Raw genomic sequence first — 18093 nt, 5'->3', positions numbered from 1 at the left:
AAGCCGCACCAGCTGGCTGGCCTCGGCGCAAGCCCCTTACTTAACAAGTGACAGCCACGGAGCACCTGCTGCGCTCGTCAGACTTTCACAAGCGTCACCCCGGGGGCCCTCTAACAGCGGTGGCCAGCCCCGCCCCCCCCCCCCCCCCCCCCCCGAGTCCAGAGGAGCAAACCAAGTCTCCAAGGGGGGCTCCGCCTGCCCCAGCGAAGCCAGGTGGCAGGGCTGGTAGTTAGCCAGGGTCGTCTGAGTCCCGTCTCTCTCCGTCCTGCAGTGGTCATGGCTGAGCGTGTCTGGCAGCGTGGGGGACAGGGCCCGGGGCCCACTGTGGGCACCCTTCCTGCTCCGGTACCTCCAGCCCCCAGCCCAGCCCCCCGCCCCCCCCCCCCCCCCCCCGCCTCCTGTAGGACCGGGGGAGGGGAGCTCTGGCCCTTCGTAAGCAGCAGACAAAAGCCCGCAGTCCTCCTGCCACGGCCCCATCTTTATCTCCAAAACGTTCTTCTGAATCCCCCCCCCTCCCCAGAGAGCCAGGCCTGTGCTCGTGAGCGGGGGTGGGGCACGGGAGGGCAGCCTCAGCTGTGCTGGGGGCACAGGCAAATGGTGTTTCCCACGACGCAGGGCCCTGCTTCCCCCTCCGGATCCTGGACGTCCTGAAACTCTCCCAGACGCTTTGCGGGGGGGCCCCCCCAGACTGCGGCCTGAAGGGCAGTTCTTGTTTTCTCCCCTCCCACGCTGCCCGTCCCAGCAAGGGCTCGGGCCACGCCAAGTCTTCTGTCTGCTCCTCCAGGCGCCGGCTGGGCCCTGTCGGGACAGGGCAGGGCCCACGTGGGGCTCTGGGTCGGTGGGCCAGAGACCCTCCTTCTGTCTTCCTCCGGGCGAGCAGATAACCAGGGACACCGGCCCACCGCAGGCGCCCCTGTGCCAAGTCAGAAAGAGGAAGGTGGCCGCGCTTCTCCCCCAGCTGTGAGGGCAGAGCGCACCCCACCCCCCACAGGGCTGCCCACAGTCAGGCTGCAAAATTAGCAAGCCTGCAGCCCCCCCCCCCCCCCGCCCCGTGGCCCTGACCAGCCGAGCTGCTCTGCACTGGCCCACCCCGGCTGGGGCGCAGTGCCTCTGCCCCTCACGGGCAGCTTTAGCTGCGGTTGGGGGGGGGGGGGGGTGGCGCGGCTGGCCCAAGCCGGGCCCGTCCATGGCTTCCCAGACTCGTGGAGTGCAGACCTGGACAGGCTGTTGTCAGACTCAAGTTGTCGGGGCTCCCACTGGTGTCCCCAAATCTAGCACACACATAGTCCCCCCGGTCCCATGGGGGTGGGTCTCCTCAGAGCAGTCAGTGGTGAGAGGCAGGGGCAGGGGAGGGGCGCCCCAGCTTTGCCACCCGTGGAGGATCACCTGGGTGTCCCTTTGATGTCAGAGCAGAGAGCCCACAGGTACTCTAGGTGAAGCAGAAAGGGGCGGATTTTGAGCTCATGCTGGAACCTTCTGGGGCTCCCTGGTCCCTGCTGCGGGGATATCCTGGCCAGCCTTCCTCTCTCGGACACCAGGGTTGCCCATGCACACCGCACAGGTGTGGCCACCAGAGGGCGCAGTCACCCCACTGAACCTGCTGCAAAGCGTCCCCACCCACTGGGGCTGGGGCTTCACTGGGGCCCACGAAGGAAGCAGGCACACAGGCCCTCAGCCTTGTAGGCACTTTCACCCTAGCAGGAGGAGGAGGTGGAGGAGGAAGAGCCTGAGACCAGCATGCAACAGAGGGCAGCCTGGCACGGTCAGGGACACAGGGCCGGGCGTGCGGGGCGGGAGCAGGCTCAGTGACCTTCCGCAGCCGTCCCCCTGGACGCAGCTGCCCTGGGCGGCTTCCCTCCCCTGCAGACCCCACATGGCCTCCAGTCCCGCCTCATGTAGGAAACCTGGAGAACTCTCCCTTCTTTCCTCCCACACGCGCCTCCTGAGCTCAGGAGTCGCTGTGGGGCCTGCCGGTAGCATTTATTGAGTGCCTACTGTATGCCGGGGGTGGGGGTGAGGGCCCACCCCCCAGCAGCCCCTCTGCAGGGCGAGGCAGGCTGGGGTATCCCGGGCAGAGGGCACGGCTGGGTGGGGCTGGGGTGTGCCGGCTGTCCTGCCCCCCTCCCCCGTGGCACTAGGCCGTCGTGGGTCCCCGGCAGAAGTTCCGGTTGTAGAAGTGGTGGTTGTCCCTGGTCAGGGCCGTGCCCAGCTGGGCCCAGAACATGCCCTGGCCGCTGGGCTGGTGGGGCCAGAGGAGGACGCTCTGGCGGCAGAGGCGCTGGCGGAGCCGCACATAGCGGGAGCTGTGGGCGTTGGGGTTCAGGATGACCAGCACCACCACGTCCTTCTGGTCCTCCAGCAGGCGCTGCTGGGCCAGCAGGAAGCTGGCGCGCAAGAGGCCGCTGACCCGGTCGGTGCGGTCCAGCACGAACAGCGTCTTGCGGCTGCTGTAGACCGAGGCCCACAGGTTCTCGAAGAGCGTCTTGCCGGGGAGCCAGTCCCGCTCCTCCAGGCACAGGTGCAGCGCCTGGCGCCCGCGGCGCTCCTCCAGCCGCACCCGCAGCTCGTTGTACACCCAGTCGGCCACGGCGCCGTCCGCCTTGTTGAAGACCACGAAGGCGTCATAGTCCAGGGCGGCCGTGCCCGGCCGGCGCCCCCGCCAGGGCAGCCAGGCCAGGCCCAGGTAGAAGCAGTACCAGAGGTCCCAGCCGCACAGGTGCTTCAGCAGGGCCAGGGCCAGCACCAGGAGCACCAGCAGCAGGGTGGCGCTGAAGCAGACCCAGGACAGGGCCTCGTCCAGACACAGGCGCAGGTCCTGCTCGAAGATGCTGCGGCCCCGCAGCTGCGTGGGGCTGCCGCAGGCCACCTGGTTGGACAGCCCCGGCACGGCCGCCTGCACCTGCAGCAGGAAGTCCACGAAGGTCGCCCCGCAGGCGCAGTGCAGGGGGTTGCTCCGCACGTCCAGCACCCTCAGGGTGGCCGCCCGGGCACCGAACCAGGAGGGCTCCACGGTCTTGAGGGCGTTGGCGCTCAGGTTGAGCACCTGCAGCCTGGAGGCGCAGGCGAAGAAGCCGAGGTCCACGAAGTTGATCTTGTTGCGGCTGACGTCCAGCTTCCGGAGCTGGGTGCCGGCGGGGAGGCTGCCGTTGGTCAGGCCCTTCAGCCGGTTCCCCGCCAGGTCCAGCACTTCCAGGTTGGGCAGCAGGGCCAGGCTGCTCCAGTTGAAGTAGGCCAGGTAGTTGTCTCGGAGTCGCAGCAGCTGCAGGCTCTTGGGGAGGCTGCCCACGGTGTGCGGCAGGAAGGCGTGCAGGTGGTTCTGGGACAGGTCCAGGCGCAGCAGCCCCGTCAGCTCCCGGAAGAAGTGCAGGTAGAGGTCTCCTTCCTTCCACATGAGGTTCAGGGAGTTGCCGCTGAAGTCCAGCGCCACCAGCGAGGCGCTGCTCAGCTGCGGGGACACGCGGCTGCAGATGGCGTTCCGCGCCAGGCTCAGGTAGCGCAGGCTGGGCAGCCGGGCCACGAAGCTGAGGTTGTGGCCCACGCCCTGCATGCGGAAGGACTCGCTGTTGTCGCTGAGGTCCAGGGCCTCCAGCTGGGGCAGCTCGGTGAACGAGTTCCCGTGGTAGAGGTCCAGGTTGTTGTGGGACAGGTCCAGCACCCGCAGGCTGGTCAGCGGCGCGAACTGGGAGCCGTTGACCGCCTGTGAGATGCTGTTGTGACTCAGGCGCAGGCACTGCAGGTGCGACAGCCCGGCGAACATCTCCGAGCGCACGGTCACCAGGTTGTTCCGGGACAGATCCAAGGTGAAGTTGAAGGTCTTGCAGCTGGGCATGAAGTCCTCAGAGCCGCGGGAGTCCTGGGGGCCTGGAGAGAGGTTCCTGGGCAACCGCCAGACTTCCTCCTCCGCACTGGCCCTCGCTGCGGAGGCCACGGACCGCGCAGACCCCGCCCACCTCGCGGACCCCGCCCACCCCGCAGACCCCGCCGTCCTGGTCGTCTCGCTGATGCGGTTGTCGGACAGGTCCACCTGGCGCAGGCATCGGAACTCCTGGAAGAGGCTGAGGTTGGCCTTGTTGATGAAATTCATCTGCAAATTCAGGTTCTGTAGTGCGGGCAGGCGGGTCAGCGGCCAGAGCGTGCCATTGTCGAGCGAGCGGAAGAAGATGCCGGTCATGTCCAGCTGCTGCAAGGAGGTCAGGCTGCGGAAGGATTCCGCCAGCCACAGGTGGGCGTAGGATATCCCCTTACGGTAATTGAAGGCCAGGTTGAGTTTGCGCAGCGTCGTCAGGTTCCGGAAGACCGTGGTTTTGGAGATGCAATTGTACAGGAAGTTCTCACTCAGGTCCAGCACGGAGAGGTTCTTCAGGCGGCCGAACCACCTGGCGTCCAGCGTGTAGAGAGAACTGTCACTCAGCACCAGGCCCTGCAGGTGTCTCAGGTGGCTGAACGTGTTGGGATGCAGCTTGAGGGACCTGTAGGGGCACTCCACGCAGGGGTTGGGGGCGTGGTCGCACCGGCGGCAGTTCCCGCCCACGTCCAGCACGCGCAGCGCGGTGAGGTTGGCCAGGTCCTCGGGCGCCAGGGAGGTGATGCGGTTGTAGGAGAGCAGCAGGGTCTGCAGGCTGGGGGGCAGGCGGCGGGGCACCGCCGTGAGGTTGTTGTACTTGAGCGACAGGTGGACGAGGTTGCGCAGGCCCAGGAGGGCGCCGGGGGCCAGCTGCACGGCCTGGCCGCAGGGGTTCTTGTAGTAGCAGTTGCCGTCCATGTACAGGTGCCTCAGGGCGTGCAGGCGCCCGAAGCTGGAGGGGTCGATCGCCAGGATGTTGGTGTGGCTCAGGGACAGGTTCCTGAGGGAGCGGGGCAGGGCGGGCACGGTCGTGATGTTGTTGTAGCTCAGGTTCAGGTCCTCCAGGGTGGGCACGGACAGGAAGGTGTGGGGCTCGATGGTCATGTGGCAGGCCCAGTGCATGATGCTGAGGCTGCTGGGCGGGCAGTTCCACTTGAGGTCCAGCCGCTTCAGGCCGGACAGGGAGGCGAAGTCCCGGTTGTGGAGGTGGCGGATGCGGTTGCAGCGCAAGGAGAGGTCGGTCACGTTGCCTTGCGGGTCGGTCGCCGAGAAGTGGGGCACGGACGTCAGGAACAGCCACGCGCAGTTGACTTTGTGGGGGGCCTCCAGCTCACAGGGCAGGAAGGCAGGCAGGGAGCCCGGAGCCAGCGCCGTGGCCTGGGCTAGGAGGAGCAGGGGGAGCAGGGCTCCGGGAGAGGGGCCCTGTGGGGAGGGGGCGTGAGTGGCAGCCCCAGCTCCACCCCCCAGCTCCTCCCCCACCCTCCCTGGGGGAGGGGGTGTTCCTGTCTCTGCCCAGCCCTCACTCCACCTCCTCACCGTGGGAACCTGAGCGTGGGTCTCAGACCCAGACTTTGACATGCAACTGCTTTCGAGACCTGGAAGCCGGACTCGTGATCCAGAGCTTTCTCCCTCAGAGCCGAGCCCCAGCAGAACCAGCGACCTGGGCAGGGGGCCCGCAGTTCCCCGGGCTCCCCTCTACGTCCCCCCTCCCCTCCTCGGCCATCCCTCACCACCCACTATGCCCCAGTGCCTCCCCCTCCCTCTGGCCAAGACCCAGGCGGGAGCGAGGGTCTCCCGCTGGGGTCCAGGCGGGGGCCACCCAGGGCGCCGGTCAGGGCAGGTGCTGCCCAGGGGCGCTGGACCTGCTGAGTTCGAACGGGCCAGAGGGTGGGATGGGCAGCAGAGGGACAGGCAGTGCCCAGGCCTGGGTGCCCGGCCTCGCCTTGGCCCTGAGCCACCCACCACGGGAGCCCGAGCCTCAGCCTCCTCATCCGCGCAATGGGTCGGGCCTCCCGCCCGGAGAAGGGCCTCTGCCCTGATGTCTTCAGGGTTCGGGGGTGTTGTGTCCCCAGAGCCACGTGGGTGACCGCCCTTTCCACTACTGTCTGCGGCCACCAAGCCCTGCCTTTCTTCCCAACGCCCCCCGGCTGTCCCCTCCCCCGGGGGGCTGAGGGCGGCTGTCCTACCATGATAAGAGGTGGGGGCTCCTCCAGAGGGTCCTGCTTGTGCCTGCGAGGTCCCTTCCCGCGGTGAGGGCTCACAGAACAGAGGAAGTGAGAATTTCACAACCCAGTAGCCCCCTCCCTGCCCGGGCTGGGGGAGGGGCTGCGCGATGAGTCAGAGGTCGTTTGCATAGTCAGATGGCAGACAAAGGGCCCCTGGCCCCTTCCTGTTTCACTACCCCTCTGCCTCCTGCCCCCGGCCCAGCTGTCCCAGGGCCTGTCCCAGTCGGGCCACACGTCCCTGCTGGGCCTCGCACCTGCCCCCCCCCCCCAGGAATTCGAAGACACAGAGGCCCAGAGCCCAGGGTGAGCTCATGAGACATCGGGGTCAGGGACCCTGCCGGGCCTCCGCGGGGCTGCCCGCGCCTGCGCCAGGGCCCTGGCTTCCGTTCTCGCTCCTGGGGTCCTCGGCTCCTGCCCCACAGGCAGGGCGCTCTGGCCAGCCGCTCCGTCCGGCACCGGCTCTTTCCTGGCCCGGCAGCCACCCCCAGACCCCCCTGAGGCCTGCGCAGCCAGGGACAGGTAGCGCTGGCCAACTCCAGGGCACCTGCCTCTACCACAGCCTGCCACTCCTCGTGCCACTCCCCACAGGGCAGGGCCTCCCCTCTGCGTCCCCAACGACCTGGTGTGGCCGGAGCGCAGACCCTGGGCCGGGTGGGCTGGCTGGGGTGTCCCGGCTCATCCCCGCCCAGGGCTCTTCCCTGCTCCTCAGGCTCCAACCCTGGGGGTGGGGGTGAGCTGGAGCTGAGCTCCTCAGGGAGTCCCGTTGGCTCCACTTCCGCAGCTGCCCGTCGCCCTCCGGCCTCACGTCCAGCAGCCTGGCGGGCTGAGCCCCCTTGTCCCTGGCCCAGACCAATGCCGTTGCCACAGCCTCGAGGCCAGCCTGCGTCTGTGCTCACGCCCATGACCTGCTCCCAGGTGGCCCTTCAGTCACATGAGGTCCCTCCTCTGCGCAGACCCCTCCGTGGCCCTCTCTGGACTCTAAGCCACAGGGCCCCCTGGGACGTGTCCTCCCAATGCCGGCCTCAGTGGTCTCCAGCCACGCCGGCCTCCTGGCACAGCGCCTGCACACCCGCCCCTCTCCCGCCCCGGGGCCTTTGCACGTCCAGTTAGAGCTCTTCTCTCAGACACTCCCGAGTCACCTCCTTGACGTCTCTGCTCACACGGCGCCCTCGCCACGTGGGCTTCCCTGACCCGTGCACGCCCCTGAGGCCCTCTTCCGGAGGCTTCTCTGTGCGACTGACCGTTTTTACCTACTGACACGCCACATCCTTGCATTTCCGTGGTCCGTCAGGGACCGTCTCCGTGTCCTGCCGGAGAGCCGGCCTCCTGAGGGCCAGATCTTTCCTGCCTGTACCCCAGCGCCCAGCACAGCACCCAGCACCCTGGCGGTGCTCAGCACTGGTCGAACCCGCGGCTCTGTGGCACTCAGCTCGGGGCAGGCGCCGCGTCCCTGAACGGTGATGAGTGAACAGACAGACAGATCTTCTGTGGGGGTGGGGGCTGGGCGACCGGGCAGGGGTCACCGCTCCAAGCTGCTGGGAGTGCAGCAGGCTCCCGGGCCCGGGGGGTTGAATGGCGAGGCAGCAATGGCAGGGTCCTCTGTCTACCTGGGGACCAGGGCTGGGGGCCCCCTTCCCTGGGTCTGGCTCTCCACCCTACACCTCCAGGGTCTTCAGCAGGGCCTGAGAAAGGCCCCAGGGCTGGGACGGGGACCTGAGCCCCAGCCCAGGACGTGCTCGCAGGAGAAAGGACAGTGCCCGGTCAGCAGCCGAACCCCAGGCATCGACCCGGCACACCCTCTACCGGGCACACCTCCTGCCGAGTCCCAAGCCCCAAGGAGACTCTCCCCGAGTCCCTGGGAGCAAAGACACAGGCCCTCTGCCCCTCCCCCACCCCCAGCAGCCACCCTATCTGCCTCAGGGCAGGAACGCAAGGTCCTCGAGAAGGATGTCGGCACACACACAGACTGGACACCCAGTCCAGGTGTCCACACCCACCCACCGCGCCTCAGCTTCACGGAGGCTGAGAAGCCTGGGGTGCAGAGCCACCCCAGGGTGGCAGGCCCAAGAGGCCCCCAGGGAGACCCTGTCCACGCCCCCCCCCCCCCCCCCCCGCAAGCTGTGCAAACAACAGGAGGGACTGTGCCGGTGGGATACAGGGTTTGAGAAGGAAGAGTCTCCTGCTTTGAAGACCGGCGGGGCAGGCGCGGGGGGGGGGGGGGCTCTCTCGCTGCTGGAAAAGGGAAGGAAATGGATTCTCCCGAGGCCAGCAGAAAAAACCAACTCCACCAATGCCTAGGTTCTAGCACTGGGAACCTCATTCCAGACTTATCAGAACTGTAAGAAAATACATTGTTGGTGTGTGTGTGTGTGTGTGTGTGTTTTAAGAGACAGGAAGGGAGGGAGAAAGAGAGGGGAAAAACCATCAGTGTGTGGTTGCCTCTTGTGCGCCCCCTACTGGGGACCTGGCCTGGAACCCAGGCACGTGCCCCGATTGGGAATGGAACCTGCAAGCTTTTGCTTCGCAGTCTGATGCTCAATCCACTGAGCCATACCAACCGGGTTGCTGGTGTTGGTTAAAGTCAGTAAGTTTGGGGAACCTAGAGCCACCAAGGAAAACTAACACGCCCAGGTCCCCCACAGTAGAGGCGGGCCGCCCCCCCAGCCACAAGGGCACCTGACTGAGGCGCTGCCCTCTGGACACCTTCCGAGAAGGGGAGGGACAGGGCCTCCCAGTGCCCAAGCCGGAGGTGGTCCCTCAGAGCCAGACTCAGGTGTTGATTTAAAAATATTTATTCTTTAAAAAATACAGCATTCAACCATCTCATCCTGCGGGACCCCCGCCCCGCCCCGACTGACCCCGCCCCTGTGGCCAAAGGCTTCCGGGCTGTGCTGGGACCCTGGGCTCAGTTCCCTGGGGGCCGGTTCATGCCAGGCCCTCAAGACAGCCCAGCAGGGTCCCTAGACGCCCCGGGCGCACAGAGAGGCGGCAGGCAGGGCCACAGGGAGCGTCGCCAATGCCGGTGCAGTGGCCCTCGGAAGCCACACAAGCGATCAGCCACCAGCCCTCCTGCCCCGAGAGAGGCAGCCCTGCCCGGGCGCCCCAGCCGGGAAGAAGGGGGGTGACGGGGAGCGGCCCCACAGTCCCACACCTGTGTGGCTCAGGCCCCGCCTCCTAGCTGTCGTCCCCGTTCTCGCCGGGGCCCCGGATGAGGCGCTTGTGGCCCCGCTTGCCGCCGGGGCCCTTGGGCTTGGCGAAGGCCTGCTTGAAGGCATGCTGCTTGGGGTGCACCTCGTCGTACAGGAAGTCGGCCGTCAGCTCCGCCCCGTCCCCGATCTCAATCTGTGCGGGGGCCGGGCGGGGTCACGCGCGGCCTCGGTGACCCCCATGCCCGGGACACACCCCCGTGACCTCGCACACCCCAGCCTGGCGAGCCCCATCCGGAAGGCCACCTCCAGGCCCTGGGCACCTTGGTCACCTCTGCCCCCCCCCCCCCGACCTGGGGACAGGAGACGTGGTGCCAGGGCCGGGGCCCGTCCAGGCCAGCAGGCAGCGGGGTGGCCTCGGACAACGCACGTCAGCCCTGGGGCCTCCGTCTCCCCACCCACCCAACAGGCAGCAGTGACCCCGCTGTGCCCATCCCGGGACCCCCAGCCCCCACGCCCAGGGAGGGTGACAGGGCCCGGCGAGGGGGAGAGGCGCCCACCTTCTTGGCGATCTCCAGCTGGAAGTCCTGCTCCACGGAGTCCAGGAGGCGGCTCTTGCAGCTGGAGTAGAGCATGCGCTCCCGGATGCTGCACTTGTACCCCGGCATCGAGTAGATGAACACTGGGGGCGGGGCGCGGAGGTGAGCATAGCGGCCCCCTCCGCCGGCCCCGCCCACCGGGCCCTCCCGTGGCCACTCACCCACAGACTCAAGCGGGTCACCCTCATGGTGTGCTTGTAGAGGAAGAAGTGGTAGCGGGCGGCCTCTCGGGGCACCCGGGAGGGCAGCTGGGCCACATCCGTGGGCTCCGTGTGCACCAGCTCGATCGTCTCGCGCTCCAGGTCCAGTTTCTGCCGGGGGCGGGGGCAGGTCAGGGCACCGGACCAGGGAGGGGCCGGCCCCAGCTCGGCCACTCGGAGAGCTCTGTGGGAGGGGCCCCACTGAGGGCTGTGGGCGGGACGGTGGGAGGGCCTCGGCTTCAGGGCGGCACCGCCACCGTTGTGGGGGGATGTGTGTTAGAAAGGGGGAGACGTTCTGCTCGAGGGGGGCGGCGTGGGCGCTGGGGCAGAGGGCCCTGTGGGGGCCAGTAGATCCCAGGGGTGAGCGCGAACACGCAGCGTGGAAGGCAGAACGGGGGACAGTGGGCCACAGGCACCCTGCACGTGAGCAGGGCCGGGGCAGGGGAACCGAGTGCATCCATGACGCGGGGCAGCTGCACCCCGAATGGAAACCGGCAGAGACGAGGGTGGGGCGGACAGGTGCTCCCACCAGTACCCGGGGGAGCTGCAGCGGACAGGCCGGGGGCGGGCCTGCGTGCACCTTTGCTCACGCGTGCGAGCAGGCGGGGCGGGGGCACACCCACCAGCTGGATGTAGTTGACCGTCTTCTGTTTGAGCTGCTGCAGCGCCCGCTGGGCCTCTGGCTGCAGCGGGAAGGCGAGGCCCTGCAGGGTCTGGTGCTTGCTCTCCACGCTGATCTCGGTCTTCACCTGGGGGCGGGGCAGCCCTGGGTGAGGCCCTCACCTGCCCGCCGCCGCCGCCTTCCCTTCGGCCCACCCGGGGAGCACAGGCCTGGCACCCCCGGAGGGCCCCGGGCTGGGACGCGCGCCCACCTCGTTGATACGGATCTGCTGGAGCTCTCTCTCGGCCGAGGTCAGCGGGGCGGGCGCCGCGCAGGACGACAGGTGCTTCTGGTAGCCAGCAAAGGAGAGGTCGTCCTGGCCGGTGGGTGCAGAGGCGTCAGCGGGCGCCTGGGGATGGGCTGCAGCCCTGGCCCCCCGCCCCCACTCACTCACCCCCAAGCCCGGACGGAGCCCGCTCGCTCTGTGACCCCTAACCCCATGCTGTGCCCTGTGGGCCCGGTACCTTCACGGTCCCGAAGAGCTCATCCTTCACGTGGCCACCCCCAAACTCCTTCTTCACCGTGGCCCGGGTGGCCGCGTACAGCATCTTCAGCCGCACCTGGTGAGTGGGGGCCGAGCTGTGTCAGGCCCCCTCACTGTGCCGGTTCACCCCCAGAGGGCGCCATACAGAGGCAAGGAGGCAGTGGCGTGGTTTGGACAGCAGGGGGAGCCCCCGCCCAGCCCAACCTGCGCCTCCCAAAGCCTGGCCGGCCAGCCAGGCGCCCGGCAGGCCCCCCACACGCCCTGCAGCGGGACCAGTCGTCTGGCTCAGACCAGCTGCCCTCTCCCCAGATCTTGGGACTGGACGGGGGCGCTCCAGGACTCACGGGGGAATTATCAGGCGACCAGGCGAGGAAGAGCCACTCGAAGCCCTGGGCGTTCTTCGAGTCCAGGCGGTAGAGCAGGTAGCAGGGCTGCTGGGCGTCCAGCAGCGGCAGCACAGCCCGGTCATAGTCCTGGTCCCAGCTGCCGACCGGCTCCCGCGACGCCCCCAGCACGAGCTGCTCTGGGGGCGGAGGCCGGGTGAGCCCAGGAGTGGCCACGGCCCAGCCCCACCCCCAACGGGCCCTCCCGCCTCCGGCCGTGGCTCAGGCCTGCTGGCCGCCCCACCCGGCCTTCCCCCGAGCCCCCAGCCCCTGAGGGGCGAGGCTGTGAGGCTGAATCAGTGGCTGACTTCACAAACAACTGGGGGAAAAAACCGGCAGCCGGAGGCCGCTCACACTGCAAGGGCACGGAGACAGCCGTGGGGCTGTGCCCACGGTGACCCGGCACAGACAACCCCAGCAGGGCACCGACAGCGCGGCCCCTCACCGACACCCGGCCGCCCACTCGAGGCTCTGTGTACGGCCCTGCTGTGCTACCTCCTTTCCCTGCCCCCCCCCCAGCCCGGGGCTCCTGCACAGCTTCCTGGGAACCCCTGTGCCCAGGGCCATGGGGACCTGCAGGAGCAGACGCGTGGGGCGAAGAGGGAGCCGCGGGCTCCTACTCGACACCGTGCAAACAGGGACCCTGCTGCTGCCCACCAGCTGTCGTCCACTCCCCGAAAAGTAACACATCAGGCGTAGCCACCTCTCAAGGCCTGGCCAACCGGCCTACCAGCCCCACCCCCGCCAGCTGGTGCCCAGGGCAACAGGGTGCCCCTCAGCCTTAGTGGGCACCAAACAGCAGCCCAGGGACACACAGGCCCAGGCCGGAGGCAAAGCTGGGGCAGCCACCCCTGGCCACGGGCAGCCCATGAGCATTGGGTCCTCCTGATGGGGGCGAGGGGCCCTGCCATGCCAGGCCTGCCGCCCAGCTGCCTCTCTGGAGGCTCCGCCCCCTCACCTGCCGGCCCCAACCCCGGCGGGGTCAGCGTGGAAAACCGGCCGGCGCAGGGCCCCAACGGCACCGTCAGCGTGGTTTACCCTGGTGCCTACTTTTCGAACCGGTGAGTCTTACACAGGAAGTGGAATTCACAGCTTCTCTACAAAAGTCAGGAGATTGGCCGCACCCACTTGGGGGATGGGCCGTGGCCGCCCGTCAGGGAGCCCAGACCCTCCTGGACACTCCCAGCTGCCCCTGTGACTGACCGTGCACAGAACCAGGACAGGTCAGAGCCCACTGAGAGCGCCCCCTGCTGGACATCTGCAGGGACGCCCTGTCTGAGCAGCCCCTGCTTTGAGTCAGTCTGGTGCGCACCAAGCCCACTCGGGGGCCGTGAAAGGCCCCCCCACTGCATGGCTCCAAGGAAGGGCTGGAAGGACTGGGGGGGTGTGTACTCCCCATCTCAGAGTCTGGCCCCTGGTCTCCAGGGCAGGGGTCCGCCACTCCTGCCCCCGCACAGTGCAGTCTAACCCTCAGCTCCTCTGGCCCTCCTCAGCTCAGACACCCCGTCCTGCCCCTCCTCCTGCAGACGCCCCAGGTCCCCAGAGGCCGAGGCCCAGCCAGACTTAGAGGTCACCCATCTTCATCTCAGAGGGATCTGGACATGAGTCCCTTCTTCCCACCAGGGGGGCACTTCCCAAGGGCAGGGCCCCGGCTTCGTAGGACACCCCTGGCTAGCGGCTGAGCCGGTCTGGGCCTGCCAGCCACACGGGCAGTGCCTGGCTTAACATCCCCTGCCCCCCTGCCCATCCCATCCTGTCCCTGCACAGCCTCTGGGGGGGCCGGGCAGGACCCCCAGCCAGGCCCTCCCCACGATGCCCCTGGCCTCAGCTTCCTGTGGTTGAAGACCACCTGCAGGGCTCCCCCACAGTGCCCCTCCCATCCCCAGATGGAGAAACTGAGGGCCTGAGGGGGCGGGGGGCCGGGGGCCAGTGTCTCCCCCCAACCCGCGAGAAGCAGCGGGGCAGGTGCCCAGCCGTCGCCCCAGCCTGCAGGGGGCGCTCACCGTCCTCGATGACGACTTTGATGAGCCTGACGGAGCCAGCCCGCGCCTTGGCAAAGAACTCCTTCAGCTCCTCGGTGGCTGCAAGGACGAGAAACATGGTGGGGGTGAGGGGGGGCGGCGAGAGCAGGGTGGGCAGGGACACGTCCGGGGCCCGCTCCGCGTCCTGTGCGGCCGGGCGGCGGAGCCGGGAGCCGGGTTAAATGCAGCCCCCCATGTGACCGGGAATCCGAGACGCCAGCGAACATAAGCTCCCAAATTTAGCCAGCAGAGGTGGCAGGCGAGTGGCCTGCTGGTGGGGGTGGCTCTGGTGACAGGGCAGCGGGGATGGGACAGCCCGGCCACGGAGGAGGAGGAGGAGGAGGGCTCTGGGACAGGCTGGGCCAGTCGGGGGCGCCAGGGGGGCTGGGACCCACCCCAGACAGAGACACGTGCACAGACACCCCCGGTGCGTGCCTGGGCCGCTGTGCCCACCAACACACGTGGGCACAGGCACACGTGCTGTGCGTGCCGATGAGCGGGTGCACACTCAGCCCAGCGTGGGTGGGCGTGACACACTGACACGTGCAGGTGCCAGAGAGGGGTGTGAACACGGACGCCCTCATCCACAAACACACGACACGCCCGGCGGGTCCAACGTGAGCGGGCCCACATGCTTAGACACGCGCACACTCCCAGCCCAGCGGCACGGGTGCCACACACACACACACACACACACACACACGAACAGGCAAATGCAGAGCTCGGCGAAGACACGTCTGCAGACAAAGGATGTACACACAGAGCACACACAGAAACACGCAGGCACGCACGGGCACAGCCCTGCCAGGGGCAACAAGCTCCCGAACCCAGGCAGCTGGGAGGGCTTCCTGGAGGAGGAAGGACTCCCAGGACCTCCCCCAAACAGACTCTGTCTTGGTCCTTGGGCCAGAGCTGGAAGGTGCCAGCCAATGAATGAGGACCAGGTGCAGAGGTGAGGATCATGGTCAGAGCCAGGGGATCATGGGAAGTCACAGAGCCACCGAGGTCCAGATGGAGAAACCGAGGCCCGAGTGGGGGAGGGCCCAGCGTGGCCTCTGGGCTCACAGGGCCAGCCGGCACGACCTTGAGGGTTCCCAGGGGTCAGAGAATTCTGCAGGGACCCGGCGGAAGGGCTGAGGTCAGAGAATATTTATAGGGCTCCAGCTCAGGGGCAGGGGGGCCTGTGGGAAATAGATGCTGGTCCTGTCCTCAGGTGCCTGCAGGATAACCCTGGGCCCGAGACCTCCGACGCAGGGTGGGCAGGGTCGCAGCTGAGCCCACGGGTGCTTGGTGCTCCAGGCACTGTGGCACAGGGACAGCCCCACTGGGCCCAGGTAGTATGCGCCCCTGCAGGACCCTGATGGAGACCTGGCCCGGGGGCACCACCTGCCCCCCAGCAGTGTGTGACCCCGGCCTCACTAAGCGGCACACTCATCTATAATGAGGAGCTCCTGCTCCCCAGAGGCAGAGGGCTGGGGGAGGGGTAGATGGGAGCAGGGGCTGGGTACCCGGGACTCCGCTCATTGCTCATTAGTTTTATTGTTGTACTGACCGCAGGGCAGGCTGTGCTGACTTGCTCCCCTACCTGCGAGGGCCTCCTGGGAGACAAGGCCAAGCAGCTCCCCCAAAGGAGAGGCTGACGTGCCCCTTCTAGTGTTACCAGGGCAGTGACACCCCAGAAGGGGACGAGACAACCCCCTAGGCCGACTCAGCCACCATCAATAATCCAGAGGCCAGGCCTGGGACACCTGAGCCAGGGCCATCAAAGATTCATGCCCGCCCCCCACCCCGTGGGCCTCAGGTTACAGGTCCCTCCCCTGCGCTGCTGTGAGGTCAGCCGTCACACCTGTGGCCAGGGCGGGGCTGGCACCTGGGAGTCCGGGCAGTCTCTCTTCCCACGCCCCGGGCCAGAGGAGTGGGCTGCTCACAGGCAGGAGGAGCGGCCCGGCCCCAGGGTCTGGCAGAGGCTGGCCTGCCTCACCTTTTGGGAGAGACTGAGGCAGGGTCTTGATGATGGGGTGCAGAGAGGACCCTCACCTCAAACCCCCTCCCGGCCGGAGGCAGCAGCAATGGCCGGACAAAGGGGAAGGAAGGGATAGTGGGGCCTGTTTCCTCCCGTGGGGCTGAGTCATGAGACAGGCCCCCCCCCCCCGACTCTTCCCGCCCCCCCCCAACCAGAGGCTGGTTCCCGGTGGGGGTAGGAGGCCGGCCCTGCCCCTGCCAGGGCTCAGGCCTTCTCTGGTACTGCGGGGTGGGGCCGGGGAAGCCCTCTCAGGGCTGCCGGGCCACCAAGAGGCCACAACCACAAGCCCAGATCCAGGCGGTCAGGCAGGTCGATGGTGGCCCCGGCTGTGGTGGGAAGGGTGGCCGGCGGCCAAGCCACCAGGCTCTCTGGCCCAGCAGCCTGCACCTTCCGCACAGGCTAGCGGAAGGGGACACAGGCCCAGGCAGGGCGGGGACACGGGCCCAGGCAGGGCGGGGACACCTGGCTCCTAGCCACTGCTTCTCTCCCCAGCCTAAGGACCACATCGAGGCCCCTGGAGCAGGGGGTGATGCTCTGGTTTGTAGAAGCAGCTTGGGGTTGGGGGGAGCTGGCCTGGAGTCTCCAGGGCCAGGACCTTCCCCCAGACGCCCCAGATCTAGACCCTCCTCTGTGTTCCCAGCCTGGGACTGGAGCCCTCCGACTCCGGCTGGGGCAGACTCAGAAGATATAAAATGGGGGCAAAGGAGCAGATCGGAGGTCAAGGTCAGCCTGGCCGCTCTCCCGCTCTGAGCGCCCTGTCCCAGGTTTCCCCAGCCTGGCTTGCCAGAGTGTGTGAGGGTCCTGGGAGGAGCCAAAGGTCAAGGACCCCTCCGTGCACAGACACAAACCCATACAAGCCACACGCAGACACAGCCGGTACGAGCATCCATGGAACCAGATGCACACCGAGATGCACCCAAACTGAGCACACGCACACACACCCAGACACCCACGGACGACTGCACACCGTCCCGAAACACTGATGCCTAAAGGTGCTTCCATGTTACTGTGTCCATTCAATCGGCCGGAGTGCATGTGCACCCAGGTGAGCACACGCACAGGACTGTACACACAAGTGCACATGCGTGCACTCTTCCCCAGATGTGCGCATCCGGGTACACCCACCCCCAGAAAGGAACAAAAATCCATAGATGGGCACACACCAGCACCTCCTCCCTAGAAGGGCACGCAGAGCACGGGGACTTCCGCCCCCGCTGTGTACGTACAAGTACACCCACCCCCAACTCTGCACAGTAAGTCCCCCTCCCCCCGCAGATGCGCCCACCTCCGGCGACCCGCGGCTGCAAAACAGAACAGGAAGCCTCCCCGGGCTGGTGCCGGGGAGCAGACAGGAGCCGAGGGCTGAGAAGGGGCAGCAGCCGCGGGTGCAGACCCTGTGCCCCCTGGCCGCCCGCCGCCCGCCCTCACCGTGGATGCCCGTCTGATGCGCCATGGCTCCGTGCCCCGCTCCGCCCGCGCCCTCGGAGCCCTCGGCTCGGCCCTGGCCCCGCTCGCTGGCTCGGCCTCGGAGCAGCAGGAGGATGTGGCGGGGGCCGCCCAGCCTCGCGCAGCTTCCCGGGCGGGGTCGCAGGACCCGCCCCCAGCGCGCCCCGCCCCCACGGGCGCGGCCGGGAGGAGGCGGGACTTGGGGCGGCGCGTGCGCGCAGAGCGCTGCTTGTTCCGGGTGGGCGTCTGGCGGGGAGCGGGCGGCCGCGGCCCCGCGTCTGCGCACGCACTTAGGGGTGTTGATAGAGAAAGGGCCTTGCTGCGTGCGCGCGCGCGCGAGAGAGAGCATCTGTGCTCCCCGGGCCAGGTGGGTTTGCAAGCCGAGTGGGATGCCCACGTACTTCCACTTGTGGCCAGGAAGGGCGTCCGCGTGTGGATGGGCGTGCAAGTGTTTGTGCAGCATTCTTTGCCCGGAGACCCGAGCCCTTCTCGCGGGGCAGCGGGCGCCAGAGAGGCGGCCCCTCCCTGTCCCCGGGAGCCCCCACTGACTCCCAGGCAGCCAGCCCGCAGAGTGTGGGGAGCCTCTAAGAAGAAGTGAGATTTGAGTGCAGACCTGGCCGAGTGAGCGGACTCTCCCCTCAACCCAACCCCAGGGCAGGGAGGGTGGGCAGTGCATGTGCAAAGGCCCAGGGGTTGGAGGCGGGCCAGAGCTCGGGGAGCCCCAGGCACTTCCCAGCCCCTAAAGAACCGGTGCTCACCCAGCAAGCAGCCTGGCCTCGCCTGACATCAGCTCCTGCCTGCTGCTCCTGGCCAATCAGCGTAATGTATCTTCCAGGTCACTCGATTGACTCAGCGATGACTACAGGGCCTTCCTCGGCCCAATCAGCGCCTGTCCCAGGACTTTGGCAGGGAGCCGTGGGGAGGAGGCCGCTCTCGGGGTTTGAGGTTGCTGAGGGCTGGTGATGGAGCGTGGCCTCAGGGGTGTCAGGCCCTGGCTCGAGCGTCCTGCCCGCTTCCCCACCACTCCACCCTGACTCAACACCTCTGCTGCGGGCCCTGGC

At 67.8% G+C, this 18093-nt stretch overlaps 1 protein-coding gene across 1 annotated transcript; it reads right to left on the bottom strand.

Moving 5' to 3' along the window:
• Positions 1 to 2052: 2052 nt before the first annotated feature.
• On the bottom strand, positions 2053 to 17184 carry TLR9 (toll like receptor 9). The gene is given in 10 exon segments (XM_036030251.1): positions 2053 to 5266; positions 9776 to 9897; positions 9976 to 10005; positions 10008 to 10125; positions 10638 to 10763; positions 10887 to 10991; positions 11140 to 11235; positions 11504 to 11682; positions 13546 to 13623; positions 17015 to 17184. Coding segments are annotated over 10 exon segments (4011 nt in total). The 5' UTR covers positions 17040 to 17184; the 3' UTR covers positions 2053 to 2134.
• Between the last annotated feature and the right edge of the window lie 909 nt (positions 17185 to 18093).

The sequence above is a fragment of the Phyllostomus discolor genome, chromosome 7, assembly GCF_004126475.2.
Source record: "Phyllostomus discolor isolate MPI-MPIP mPhyDis1 chromosome 7, mPhyDis1.pri.v3, whole genome shotgun sequence".
NCBI classification, from domain to species: domain Eukaryota; kingdom Metazoa; phylum Chordata; class Mammalia; order Chiroptera; family Phyllostomidae; genus Phyllostomus; species Phyllostomus discolor.
The sequence above is the reverse complement of the archived record's forward strand: the minus strand, read 5'-3'. Positions and strand labels throughout refer to the sequence as shown.